At 28.5% G+C, this 14208-nt stretch overlaps 2 protein-coding genes across 2 annotated transcripts; both read right to left on the reverse strand.

Moving 5' to 3' along the window:
• Positions 1-928: 928 nt before the first annotated feature.
• LOC145833597 (equilibrative nucleobase transporter 1-like) lies at positions 929-2359 on the reverse strand. Its single transcript, XM_082940752.1, has 2 exons — positions 1725-2359; positions 929-1574 (listed from the first exon to the last, which is right to left on the reverse strand). Exons 1-2 carry the CDS (start codon positions 2357-2359, stop codon positions 929-931), a joined length of 1281 nt encoding a protein of 426 aa, XP_082796878.1.
• A 3824-nt stretch (positions 2360-6183) lies between these two features.
• LOC145833598 (von Willebrand factor A domain-containing protein 2-like) lies at positions 6184-10754 on the reverse strand. Its single transcript, XM_082940753.1, has 8 exons — positions 10700-10754; positions 10371-10449; positions 8308-8502; positions 7713-7764; positions 7399-7480; positions 7273-7330; positions 6548-6662; positions 6184-6288 (listed from the first exon to the last, which is right to left on the reverse strand). The coding sequence occupies exons 1-8, from the start codon at positions 10752-10754 to the stop codon at positions 6184-6186; spliced, it is 741 nt and encodes a 246-aa protein (XP_082796879.1).
• Between the last annotated feature and the right edge of the window lie 3454 nt (positions 10755-14208).

Here is a 14208-nt window from a genome sequence, read left to right on the forward strand (position 1 = left end):
GAGCTTAACTGCATAGCTTAGTATAAAACACAATATCACTAGAGGTAGTTTAAATTGCCCTGTACCCCCGACTACGTCATCACGCGTCGTCCCTGTTGTTTTTTATAACTTTGCAGATTCGTAACTTTTTCGAGCTAGCTACGTCCCTGCTACAAACCAAATACAAAAATAAGAGTTTTAAATAGAATGACAAAATACAGTAAAAATCAATCAAAAACAGTATTTCATGTAATATTTTATTCAAGCGATTAAGCAAATCTCAAGTTTATAAGAAGACAAGCAGTTTGTAGAACTAAAAAGATTTTACCAAAAAAAATAGAAAATTGTTAAATTATATTGAACGCGATAAAGACTTCGAAGCTTAAAAACACGGTCAAAGGACCTGGGGTAGAGAAAGACTTTTCAGTCATTGAGCTACTTACCACTTTTTACTTTAATTATTTTTAGCAGAAAAAGCATATATTTTTAACGTTCTTGTTCTTTTATAACAATTAAAAAAACATATATTAAAGGAAAAACAATCTTACCTTAAATGAGAACAACTAAAATGAAAAATAAATGGTATTTACACAGTAATTTTGCTTTAAATAATTAAATTAAGTATATTTACTTGTTTAAAATTGTAAAAATAAAAGTTTAAATCTACTTGACTCAAGAATAAATATTTTAACTATTAATATTGTACAAATAAAAATACTTCCACCTATCGATTCAATTATAACAATATAAACAACGTAAGCAGACACAATAGAAAAATTCACGTAAACTATCTACAATAACGTTTTTTTATACGAAGAAAAAAAATTATATTTAGCTTATATCACACTGCTAAAACGTTAACAAGAGTATTTTTATAAAAACTTAGCTATGAAACTAGTCCTTCAAAAACTTGGTAAATTGTAAACCTACTCGTAAAAAAAAACTTTTGCTACTTTTTTTCCTCGACGTACGCGGCATTGACCTTGAAGTTTACAACGTTTTCAACGCCTTGCCGCCCCTTGAACACGCCGACAAGGTTTCTCGCCGAAAGCAGCAGAAGCACGAAGTAGACCAGGGCGAGAAAGAGGGCGGCGTTGAAAAAGCCGACGAACCGCACCGTGACGATGGTCGCCGGAAACTGCAGCAAGCCGACCACCGAGCTGACGCCAGACGTGATCGAGTACATTTTGCCGAAGATTTCGGCGGGAAACTGGCTGATGAGGTAGCAAGACAGGTTGCCGTACAGGACGCAGGTGTAGAAAAGGGAGAAGCACAGCGCCAGGTAGCGGAAGGACGTGAGGGGGACGATTAAAAAAATGAAAAACAGCAGTCCGAAGGAGTCGATGAGAAACGCCGATATGGAGTTTATTTTGGCCCGCGCCTTTTTCAAGCCGTCTTTTGAGCTGAATTTTGCTTCGAGCTTGTCCAAGCTAAAGCCGATTACAGGAGAAACTACTGCGCTGCTCAACATAAGCATGGAGTAGAACAAAAGTAAATTTTGCGACAAGTTTTCGTCTTCAGCACTCACTGAATCAATCCAGTTCTGAAAGTTTCCCCAGAAAAAGTAAGAAACGCAAAGCTGGTTGTACGAGTACCTTATAAGGTACTTTATATACTTTGTGCTTTTCAAGCAATCAATTGTCGTTTTTTGAACTGAATCCAGGCTTGAATTTTCTTCAACAGTTTTTGTGCCCGCAGAGTTGTTACTTTAATTTTTTGAACTTTCCGCCTTTCCACCGAAACACCGCAGCTCCCTGTAGCCGTACTCGAATTTTTCCGTCACCGGCTGCTTCACGCTTTCGCTGGGAACGAGCGCAAAAGTGTGAGCGTGGCTCAGCAGCGTCAGCGCCGCCGCCAGGGAAAAAATAAACTCGTAGCTCAAGCCGCGCTGAAAGTAGAGGCGGTTGAAGAGAAAAAACACGCAGTAGGACGATATGCCGCACCCGTTGATCAGGTACCCGTAAAACGACTGGTAGCCCGGAAAAACGTTGCTTATCTGCAGGTTGCTGTACCAGATTCCCATGTTCCCCGTCATCAGCGCCACTCCGCCGACGAACACAATATAGTCGCTGAACTCGAGCGCCAAGACGAAAAGCGCGTAGGCGACCGAGATCAGAAGCAGCGCCACCGTGCGGCTGACCCACAGCCCCTTGGCGTCGATCAGGCAGCCGAAAAGGATGGCAACGAGCTGGCCCGCCGTGGTCGAAACCGTGACGACCAGGTTGAGGCGCTCGACCTGGAGCGTGGAGTTTCCGCCCGGATCCTGGAAGAACCCTTCTCGGATGAACACGTTCTGCATGTTGCTCCAGTCGAGGAGCGTGCCGCCGACCAGCACCGTTTCGGCGGCGGTGAAGACCAACGTGAGCAGTCTCTGGAGCATTTTACATTAAAACCTGGAAAATAAATTCAAAGCGTTTTTGGGAGTTGCGGAATTTAAGTTTAAAAAGTTATGAATTGGTCAAACGAAAATTCCAGTTGTTGTAAAAGTTTTAAGGTGCCTTCTTTGAAGAAAACTTAATTTCATTTATTTTTCGAAAAAAGTATAAAGTTTATGTCGGTTTAATTTGTAAGACTATGGGAAAAAAAAAGCTTAATTTTTTTTTGATAATAAAGTTTATAATAACTTAAAAAATCAGTATGATAATAGATTTTAAGATTTATTTTAGCCGTATCACAAAAAATAGTTTAAGCCTTTAAAAGTAAATTTTTGTAGACTTAATTGATAAAATTAATTAATTCAAAGTTGGAAAAAAAATTATTAAAAGATAGTATTCTCAATAAATTAGAATTATTAGAACTTGAATTGTGGTGCACCCGTTAAAAGTACTGCTTCGTTTATTTATGGTAACAAACGAAGCTGCTGTTGTTCGCAATTATGATAGTAAATTCGCTGGTGAACTAAAACATAAACTTTTTATCAAACATTATGTAAAATAAAATACATGTTTAGACTTATTCTGCTGTTATTTCTAAAGTTATTTTTATTGAAAAAAGTTTTGAAACATATCTTAGTGTATAAAATATTCGTTCTATAAAGAGAACAAATCCTTTTGATGAAACTAAAACTGCACTAAAGCTAGAGATTAAAGTAAAGTTTCCAACATTGTTATACAAATAAGACTTTTAATTTACAACCGTCATTTTTAAGCTAAATACTTGTAATTTTTTAAGTTTGATAAGCTTAAAGGCTGAGCATACAATTAAAAAAATAATAATTTATTAGCCGTAAAAATGAGTATAATGATATTTTCAATCGAAGCTGTAAAGTGAACTTATTTCTAAAACTCATAAAAATACCTTGATATAACCTATTTATCAGTAATATTATTTAAAAAAATTAAACGTAAAATAAGAAATTAAATGTACTACAAAAAAACGAACTTAATTCTATTCAATTTATAATTCAAAAATGAATAAACAGTTTAAATAAAAAATACTTATTTTTACTCTGTATTTTTACTTTCATAAATTTTAACATACAGTTCAGGCTGTCTAAAAAATCACTAGGTTAAGTTTCTAATGTTTTGTATCGTACAAAACCAAAACCAATTCATACTAATGCCGGTTTCAAACAAGTCTAACGTTTAATAGACTATTTAACGGAGCTTTGACATAATGAACTGGTAGCATGTTAAATTAATAGAGCATGAAACAAAACTTGTTGACACATGAAGTCCTTTTTTAATTAAGTAGTTAGCTTTCACTTACATTCACACTTTGATTGACGTTTGCACTGAGCTTTTAGATTAGATTGCATTAAATTAACGCTTAATTGAATTCTTTATGTAATTGTGGTTAAGGTCAAGATGATTTTCAAAATTCTAATAGAACTAAACTGAAACAAAAATTCATTTACATTAACACTTTGATTGACATTTGCACAGAGCTTTTGGATTTGATTGCATTAAATTAACGCTTAATTGAATTCTTTATGTAATTGTGGTTGAGGTCAAGATGATTTTCAAAACTCCAATAGAGCTAAACTGAAGCAAACTTAATGCAGTTATAATTTATTTTACTGCTAGATGTTCTCAACATTTTTAAAGGTTAGACGTAGATTGGATAATAAGGTAATATTTATTAAATTACTAGCGACTGGAAATATACACTTACTTTAAAAAGTGTAAATTCTACACGATTTATTTTTTATTAAAATCTGTTTTTATTTCTAAATATAAGGAATATACATCGACAACTATATTATCGTTTATTTATCACAATTTTTTTGTTTAGTTTTAATCCTTATACTATTGTAGCTAGTTTTTTAACTAAATTCTAACTTGTTTCTACAAAAATCTTTTTTAATTTTTTGATGCAGTTCTATAGGTAAAAGTGAAACAAAATTATCATTTAAGTTCACTTGTATCATGGTTTTAAAAGAAGCGTTATTGATATTTAAAACAATTATTTTAGATTTTTGTTTCTTTTGAGCATAAACGTGAGTAACAAAACCAAATACTAACATCATCTGTTGTCATTTTCTTATTAAAAACATGCTCCTTTGAACACATTAAAGATTTCTTATTAAAAACATGCTCCTTTAAACACATTAAAGATATTTTAAACACATTTTAACATTAAAGACAGAAGATATGTCATGTCGTTAAATTTTGCTAAACTTATAGCTGAATTGTTTAAAAGTTTTCATGTTAAATTTTATATTAGCTATTCAAAACTTGTTTTTATTAACTAGTATAAAAAGCCTTAAGGGTTGTATAATGAATCAAATCTTTATACTAAACGTTTTGTTTAGAAAATATATTTAATTATTAATATTTATTTCATAAAGTAAACAATTATCAAAGTTTAAAAATTTCTAAGATTAAAGCCAGGGTATCAATGTTAATTTTAGTTTATAAGTGAACTTTGAAAATAGTTTATAAGGAGTTTTATTTTATTTTAAGTTGATTTTATAAACACAATTTTTTCGTTTATAGAACTTTAACTACGAAAACATTTTTTAATAAGTTCAAAGAAAATGTGATGGTTTTAGTACAGAATTATCATTTGAAAACTCAAACACAAAGTAATCTCCCTCAACTTTGCATCGAAAAATGTTTCTATATCAAGTAATATATCCCGAAATTCATTAAGTTTTAAAATGTTATTTTCCGTACATAAAAGAAAAGTCCAATTGCAACATTCTTTTAAGAAGTTCAAAGGAAGTTATGGTTCGGTTACGAAATTATCGGTTTGAAAATATGCCACTGCAGATTGCAGATTTGACTTTTTAACTATGTTGAAAAACAATGTGTTTTCCAATAATATATATCAAATAATTTTTTTAAATCAAAAGTGCAAGTTCTAAACATAGAAGTCTTAATAGATTTTACTTTCATTTATTTAAACAACATTTATTCAAAGAGTGTTTTTAAAACAATGTTATTGTTTTGTTAAAGCTCAAACAAAATACCATAGAATGGTAAAGCATGTAAAAGCTGGGAATTTTTCGCAATAATGCGTTACAAATTGCGATGTTAATTGGTTTAATTCAAAATGTGTGGAAAAGCTTTCATAAAAGTTATTTGAACTTACAATAATTTGATTTAGAAAAACTGAGTATTTAGAAAGTATCACTTATGTATATGTATACTTAAATTAAATTTTAGTTAAAACTAAAAAGTCTGACAAAGTAGGCTATGCTAAATGGAGAAACACGTATAAGAAAGACAAAACTTTTTTACATGTATTTTCAAAGGCAAAATAAACCATTCCAAAAAAAAAAAAAAGAAGAAAACTAACATTTTTGATAAAATATTACATTTAAAATAAATTACACGCTTTTAAAAATAAAAACATTACTTTACTTTATGTGAAACACTTTTATTGAAAAAACAAAATGGTCTTAGATAAAAATGCTTACAGCTTTTGTGAAAATGATGACTTTAAAGCCTTAATAGTAGTAAAATTAAATAATACTCCCTAAAAGAGTTATATATCATCTGAAATCTAATATACATCCTTCTTGTCCTTTTTCTTTTTATCTTTAGCCAAGAACGTCCTTTTTTTTAATCCTGTTTTAGAAATGTTATACTTTACATAACTCACATCAATAAATAAACAATGAAGGATGTTGGTTAAAATTAACTGTATTAACCTTGAACAGCTTTAACTACTGAAAGTTCACAAACCTCAAAGGTGTTATACTAAATAAAAATAAATATTCTAACTACTTGTTCCTACCCAAACTAACTTGTGAACCTCTTAACATCCAACAATTTCGACGCTGGCGGATAATGCATCCACAAAGCTCGGTAGATCGTCGAAATACTCACCGTAGACAGCTTTGTCCGGAGTCGAGGCTATTTGCTGTTGAAATGTTTACATGAGGTAAATAACAGATGAGGTTAACATGCATCTTATTTCTTAATTGTTAGTTTAAGTGAAGGTTTTGTTCCTAATACATGGCAACGAAACAAATTACGTAAATTTTTATACAATAACACAAGCAAACAAGAACTTGAAATCAACTTAAACAAATCAAAAGGTGTTCAGAATATAAAAAATAAACTACATTGAACTTAACTTTACAAAAACTTCAAATAACAAAAATTCTAACAAATATAACCTCCATTTCACTTTTCAGCGACTTGTCAATACCAACAGAGTACCTTGTGGTTGGAACCACGGCTTCTGAGTCCATTTTGTCCAGGGCTGCCTGAATGTATGATGGATAAGTTGACCTGTCATAATTTACACTTTACAATATTTTGTTTCCATATTGATTTTTTTGTTCAACAGAAGCGCTAGCTGTTCTTTTCTATAAATAATGAAAAAAAATGCGTATGATAAATTGTGTAAACTAAAGCGTCTGTGATCAAACCGTGCTCCCTTAAAATTTATGATTTTTGAAATAAAGTAAACACGTGAAAAGTGAAATAAGCATTCAGTTTTTTACTTGAAACTGTCTATAAATGGATGCACTAATTTCAAGGTTTACAGAAAAGTAGTTAATTTAATTAAACACATCGATTTACTTAAGTTGGAAATGTATTATTAGATAGCGCGGTGTGGCAACTTTCATCGAACTATTAAGTTGCCCTTTTTGGATACATCAAGTTTAATTTTCCTTTTTTTAGTTAAAAGTGTCGCTTTTGAAGCTAGTTAACTTTTAATATAAAAAACAAGCAACAAAAAGCAAGTGTTGTAAAGATGTGTATCTTTCAACGCAGTATAAATTTTAAATAGCGGTTTTCAACTAAACGTCCTTACTGTTTTGCATAAATCTAGAAATAAAAAACCTGTAAATACTTATTTATGGCAAACAAATTATTTTATTAAAAAAATACTAACTGTCCATCGTTGGTGAAAATAAACACATTCTGGTCGTCCTGCGAATCGTGTGTGAGACCTGCAGACATAAAGATCAAACTAAAATACTTTGCTGCAACTAATAATAAAATTCAAATCGCATTTTACCTTTGAACATTTCAGCACCTTTGTTAATTGCCAAATGCGAATATGTAGCACCCCCTGACTGTACTACACCGTCAACAAGGCTCTGTAAAGTTTGTTTGTCAATTACAGATATAAAACATATATAGATGTTTATTGTGTTATCATGTTTTTAAAAAGTTTGTTTTAATATACTCTAAACTCTTTTTTAATTTTAATAGTTTGTTTTTCAATATAAAACGTTTTGAATAATAGTAGTTTAATGTATAAAAACTTTTAGAAAATTTTACAAAAAAAATATTTGATTTATCAGTTTATAAAACAAGAATAAAACAAACTTTTGTTTCATCTTTATTTCGGCCAGTGACTATTGGAAACTCAACACTCGCTCTAGTATTAAAGAAAATTTATATACTTATTTTTGTTATTATAAATAACAGTTTGTAATTTTTAATTGCTTTAAACTGCAGTAAATATTTCTTGTTTTTACATATAATACAAATTACGAATGTTCATTAAAACTTATTTCTTATAATAATTTTAGAAGTAAAAGTATTGCTCGTTTTTAACTATACGTAAACCGTACTGAAAACAATCTATTAAAGAAAATATTTACTTAATCAAAATATTACACTTTACCATACTGAAAAAAATCTTTATACTTCAAAATAAAACAAATTTTATACTTTGTTCGAGTTTCAGTGCTACAAAGTTACTTAAGTATACTTTAAATTTATTCATTTTATTAATGTAAAAACCAAAACATCGATGTCTAACAAACGATTTTCACTTCAAAAAGTACGATGCATATGAGAAAACAACTTCAATCAGTGTGCAAAAATGGAAACGTATACGGATTAAAACAAAAAAAATTAAATAAAACACTGTTCAAACTTACAAAGAACAAACACTACTAACAAAAACCAGTCTCACCTGGTACCATACTGCAGTAACCCCACTGAGAACCTGCCAACGTCGATTCTATCCACCACCGATTTTATGAATTCCTTCTCCCATGCAAACTCCCTGCTGTCAACTGAGCCTGAAGCGTCTAATGCGAACAGAAGGTTCACTCTTGGTTGCTTATTCGTCGGCCGTCCAACGCAGGTTGATTCTTTTTTATGTTTTCTACATTATTAATCTCACACCTAGTCACTTAATCTTAAAATTTTTCTTTAGCTTTAAAACACTAAAGCTGTGATTAAATGTTGTTGGAGTTGTTGATAAGACTTATATAATTTGTTTTTAAATTTTCAAACCGGGCTAAAATGTAGTTTAATGTTATATCGATCAAAATTGCACTTGTTAAACACAATTTTGTATTTACTTAAATATTTGATCTAACGAAACCACAGCTTTATTAAGCTATAAACCTGGAATATTTTTTTTTTTATATATTGTGTAATAGTGATTTATTATTTATTACTTCTATAAACTGTAACAATTTCAAATCAATATAAACAAGTATTTTTAATAAAACAGTAATTAGTATTTCAAAAACTTTTACTCACCACAATTTCCGCCAGGACAAAATTTCAAAACTAAAAAAATTATTGGTTGAAAGTAGTTTATTTAATAACTTCAAAAAACTAAATCTTAAAAGTGTCTTATTAATTAGTAACTAAGAACTTTTAAGTTAAAGCATAAAAAAACTATACAACTATAGTTTATTCTTTTTAAACTAAGCGGAGTTGTCTTGTTGTAGTAATCTGTTTAATTTACTAAACATTTAATGTAAGGCTATAAACTAGTCAGTTATGTGATAGTTTCGTTATTTTAAAGCTTAATGCTTGCAGTTAGTTGTAGACGGAAGTTACATTCTTCATACTGTTTAGTAATATTTTTTTTAAGTTAAAAACTAAGAACAATTATTTCTAATTAATAGAAAAATTTAACTTAAACTCAAGCTTTGTCTACAAACGACTAAAGAGTTTTATTTAGGTAAAGCCAGACTTTTTCGCTGAAATTAGCTAATCTATTAAAATTAAAGGGTTAAACACTCATGTTTTTGTTGATAAAGTATCAAATAAAAAAATGTTAGAATAACTCCAAAAAACTTATAAAGTTAAGTCGTACTTGTGTTATCAAATTTGCAAATAAAATGTTACAAGCTTTGTTGCAATAAAAACTAGGTAGTAAAACAAAATTTGACTTAGTGAAACAGTCAGAAAAATAAATGTTGCTTATTCGTGAATTGAGTTTAAAACGTTGAAACCGACTGTTTCATACGAAACGCATTTTATAGTAAAACATAGATTATAAATATAAATAAACAACAACCATTTGAAATTAGTTACGTCTATAAGAAAAAAGTAACAAAAAATAATGAAAAACATACATATAATCTTATTAGCCATACATTTTTCACCAGTCCAGCAGCATCCTATTCTCATGCATTGTGACCTAAAATATTATTAAAGTTTAAATAGATATTTGTAATAGTAACAAATAATTGATAATAAGTGTTTCATCTAACTGCGCGATAACAGCTATTTCAACTATGCGTTGCAATAATTTTAATTGCTATATTTGGAACTTCGTACTCAAGAATGGGTTAAAATTTCAAATATTTCACATAACTATTCTAAATATTTCATAAGCTTATTAATTGCTATTTCCGTAACTTTATATCCAAAAGTAGTTTTTTAATCATCTTAAAAATTTTAGCTAGTTTGTTTTGAGTTGTCTTTTTAAAGCTTTAGTTTTATTACAGTATGTATTGAAATAACATATTTCAAGTAAATTGCATAGCAACAATTTCCTTTTTAAAACTGAACGAAGTTTTTTATTAATTACAAGATATAAATTTTACAAACTTTAAGGTTAAATTTGCTATTTATATTAAACTTGTGTTTTTTTTTACAATTTAACTAAAGCAATACTTTGAAACATAAAACAACACAAGTGCATTTATTTTAAAAAAAGTAACTCTTTAAATGAAACAAAAACTTATATTAGAAACAAAATATTGATAATGTTAAATAAAGTTGTCATACCTAGTAACTGCAGTTTTGCTACATTTTCGTTGTGGATTGCACACCAATTTCAGTTGTGATTTTCCAGCGTTTACAAATCCTGTTGTACAAGTTATTAGTTTCTAACTCAGTTTTTATATTTAAGGTTTTTTTTAACTGTTTGTTTATTGAAATTGTTGGCAATCGCAGAAATTAAAAAGTGTTGAAGGAAAACTTGCGGAATAACTTTTGAATAGTCATAAAGTATTATGTAAAATTAATTAAGCACATAGGCACACCAATGTACAAGAATGTATTCAGAAAGTCTAGATAGTGTAAAACTGTAGTTAAATAAGTTTCAACAAACAAACCAGCAACTTGACCAGGCGAAACTGTTGCAGTGAACTGGAAAGAATTCAGATTCATCGCGTTTGAAAAAATAAACAACGGAAAAATAACTGCTATGGATAACATTTTCATTGGTATCAAAAATTTAATGCCTTCTAAGTAAAAATATTTTTAGATTCCTTTACTTTAGTATATTTGAATTTGCTTCATGATTCACTGTTTTTATAATAAAACAAGATGTTTTTTGACTTTGTTAATAAATATAGATTCAGATATTTGTTGCTTTAATTTCTAATTTTATGTTACTTTTTTACTCAGACTTTTTTTGTTTTATTACTCAACTTAACTTTTTTACTTTAAACTTAGTATCTTTATAGACGAAAGTTCTCTTTTTAGTTTATCTTATATTTCTTACATAACATATCTGCTCTTTGAATCAAGTAGCTTACGTTTTACAAAACTATTCTTCAGTTTAAGTTTTTTTAATCTTAACAACTTTTTTGAATCTTGCACAGCTTAATTTTTACACAGACTTTTGTTTTGTTAAAATTTCGTTGAAATTTCACTAAAAGCATGACTGTAAATACTTGCTTCCACAAACTGTGTTTACAAAAAACTACATTTTTAAACTAAAACTACTTTTAGTGTTGCTACTCGTTAAAAATAAAATAAAATAATCAAATCTTTAAGCTAATATACTATTTTGAGTGGCCTAAATCTAGCCTCCAGCTGTACTTACTTCTCTCTAACGCTTTTACATTGATGTTAATTCTCAAGTAATAAGAACATGATTCTAAATATATACTTGCATAATTTGTGCTTAAAACATACTATAAAAATCTTAATGTAAAAGTGTTAGTGCTTTTAAAAAATCAAACTATAAACATTTTGAAAATTAAGTACGCAGAAATCGGAATAAACAGAATTTTTTTAATTTAGTTCAACAGTACTCATTTTAAAAAAAGAAGTATTTTAAACAACTATAAACAAAAGAATGAAGAAGTATGTTTGGTGCATATATAATTAGTTCCTCAAAAATAAATAATTAAAATAAAATTATTAGAATGAAATTCAAAGACCTAAATACACTAACTTCTTTTTATATCAATTTTTGCTTGTAGAGATTAAAGATGTTAATTTCTGAACTAATGTAGTTTTTGAGAAATATAGTGAAGCAAAGCTAGTGTGAGAAGTGAAAGAAAAATGTCTACAACTTTAATCAGCACTATAAAACTAAAAAAATAAATGTAATCAACAAATTTACAACGACAAAAAATGTTGAAAACTTATATAAAGATATCTCATTTAAATTTCAAACGAAAACTAGCCTAATATAATTTAATAAAATCCAAAAATCAAAAAAGTAGTCTAGATTTCTAAAAATAAATCAAACTAAAGTAAATGTAACAACCCTGAAGAAAGTTGTTTTTATATTTTTTTTTATTTTATCTCCGTAAAAACTTATCTAACTGTGAAAATGTATTTTATTTAGATCAGAGTTGCAACTCATTTCGATAAGTAATGCAGACCAAGTAGCATAAAACTAGGGAGGAAAATAGGCAATAAGATTTTGTTTTTAATTTTTTATGATAATTGCGTTTTTTCATTTTTTTAAATCCTTGTATAGACTATTAACTAAATTATTTTTAACTCAACTTTAAAATAGACTAAAAAAAGGTTCAAATTTAATGAATATTTGTACATTGGTAAAAAATGTATATATAACTATTTAAAAATTCCTAATGTGTGGGTAAAACCCGGTTTAGTTAATTGTTTGTTTAAAACTTGATTATAACGTTTAATTAAAATAGTTTCACTGATCAGAGTCTAAGATTTATTTCTACAACCTTTTAAAACACCAAAGTTGTTAACTTCTTCTTTAATTTTTACAATTATTACATAACTAATGTGGTCAGATACAGCTGTTTTACCTTTTAAATGTTCTTTGACTCTTTCTAATAGTGGTCTCAAAGTGAATTTAGTATATTGGATGCTGTTATCCTTAGAGCCCTTATATTCGTAGACCATGTTAGATTTTAATTCGTGAGATGTCTTGTCTTTGTTGCTGAAGTAATTACCTACTTTGCTTGTAATAAAGACAACTAATAGTATTAGGTAATTGCACGTATTGAAGACTTTAAGGTTATCTGATCAGTGAAGCTATTCTAATTAAACGTTATAATCCAATTTTAAACAAACAATCAACTAAACCGGGTATTACCCACACATTAACAAATTTAATAATTGTTTTTTTTTAGTTTGTTTTAGACATCTAGGATTTCCTTTCCGTGTAACTCTAGTTGACTAAAAAAAACATATTTAAATACTAAGCAATTGCAGTGTTTATTGTATAAACTTACTTAACAACTGCTTCTTGTCTGCTAACAAAAAAGGGCACAAAGCAGTTTACAACGTTGAACTAATTTTATTTTTATTAAAATAATTGCAATCATAAGTCGTTTACTTTTTAAAATAAAATAAAGGTTAAATCAACAAGCTATGACTGACTTCTATGATAAAACAAAGTTTTGTGTAATATTTTTTATATTTAAAACTTAAAATATATTTTTAAACATCTACACCAATTAACTAATGAAAAATTCATTTTTTACTGAGTTGTGTAAAAGTAAAAAATAAATCATAAACATAACAAATTAACTTTAAAAGTGTTCCATGAAAGCAGATTTTTTTTAAATACTTTTTGTAGTTTATCAAAAAGTTGTACACAAGATAGTTTTTTTAATAATCTAAACAACTTACTTAAAAAAAAACTGCTAAAGTAAATTTTTATATGAAATTAAAATGTATGATATTCAATTATGATATTATTTATTAAGCTATCTGGTTGGTCTTACTAGTCAAAATAAATTGCAACCTTGATGAAATAAGAATTTTTTTTCATGATGAAATCACTTTTGATAAAACTTAAATACAAAATATTTAAAAACACGCAATACTAAATGCTGGCGGTTAAAATCTAATCTCACAGGAACATAATTGATTGTTTTAAATTAAAAAGGACAGCAGTTGCGTAATTAGATTGAAAACATTAGTCCTAAGCGCTTATATTTTCTGTTGAAGGTTACTGAGAAAAACGCATTTTCCTTAAATTTTTCTTATCCCGGGCGAATTAGAACTTAATAAGCTCGATGTTTTTGAAACGCAAATGCAAAAACTTCTGCCCACTTCTTAAAACCCCCGACATTTCGTTCAATTTTTAGTTGTTTTCCTATAGCAGAGTTTCCAGAATTTTTGAACTAATGAAATTATTACGCATGTATTTTAAATACGTGTGATTTATAGCTGATTAAAATCTTGCAACCCTTCCTAATAGTATGATATGTGGCCAAAAACTGACAATGCTGTCAATTTTTTCAAATCCATGTTTAGATCGACATTAGTTTTAAATTTAGAGATGAATTGTTTTTAATTTTAAACTGTTATGCGTTTAATAGAATTAAATTTAGCTAAACTAAAATTATAAAACATATGTATTCTAGTGTTGTGTTTAATTTATTTTAATTTTTGAGTG

The sequence above is a fragment of the Thalia democratica genome, chromosome 4, assembly GCF_965202585.1.
Source record: "Thalia democratica chromosome 4, ktThaDemo2.hap1.1, whole genome shotgun sequence".
Taxonomy (NCBI): domain Eukaryota; kingdom Metazoa; phylum Chordata; class Thaliacea; order Salpida; family Salpidae; genus Thalia; species Thalia democratica.

Bases quoted from the DNA above. Each gene is read 5' to 3' on its own strand.
- LOC145833597 (XM_082940752.1), bottom strand. From the start codon at position 2,359: ATGCTCCAGAGACTGCTCACGTTGGTCTTCACCGCCGCCGAAACGGTG. The intron at 1,575-1,724 runs GTGTTTCGGTGG...GTACCTTATAAG, and splicing joins TACGGCTACAGGGAGCTGCG to GTACTCGTACAACCAGCTTT.
- LOC145833598 (XM_082940753.1), bottom strand. From the start codon at position 10,754: ATGAATCTGAATTCTTTCCAGTTCACTGCAACAGTTTCGCCTGGTCAA. The intron at 7,481-7,712 runs GTTTGTTTTATT...CAAACTTTACAG, and splicing joins GAAATAAAGATGAAACAAAA to AGCCTTGTTGACGGTGTAGT. The intron at 6,663-7,272 runs GTTAGTATTTTT...AAATTATGACAG, and splicing joins ATTTTCACCAACGATGGACA to GTCAACTTATCCATCATACA.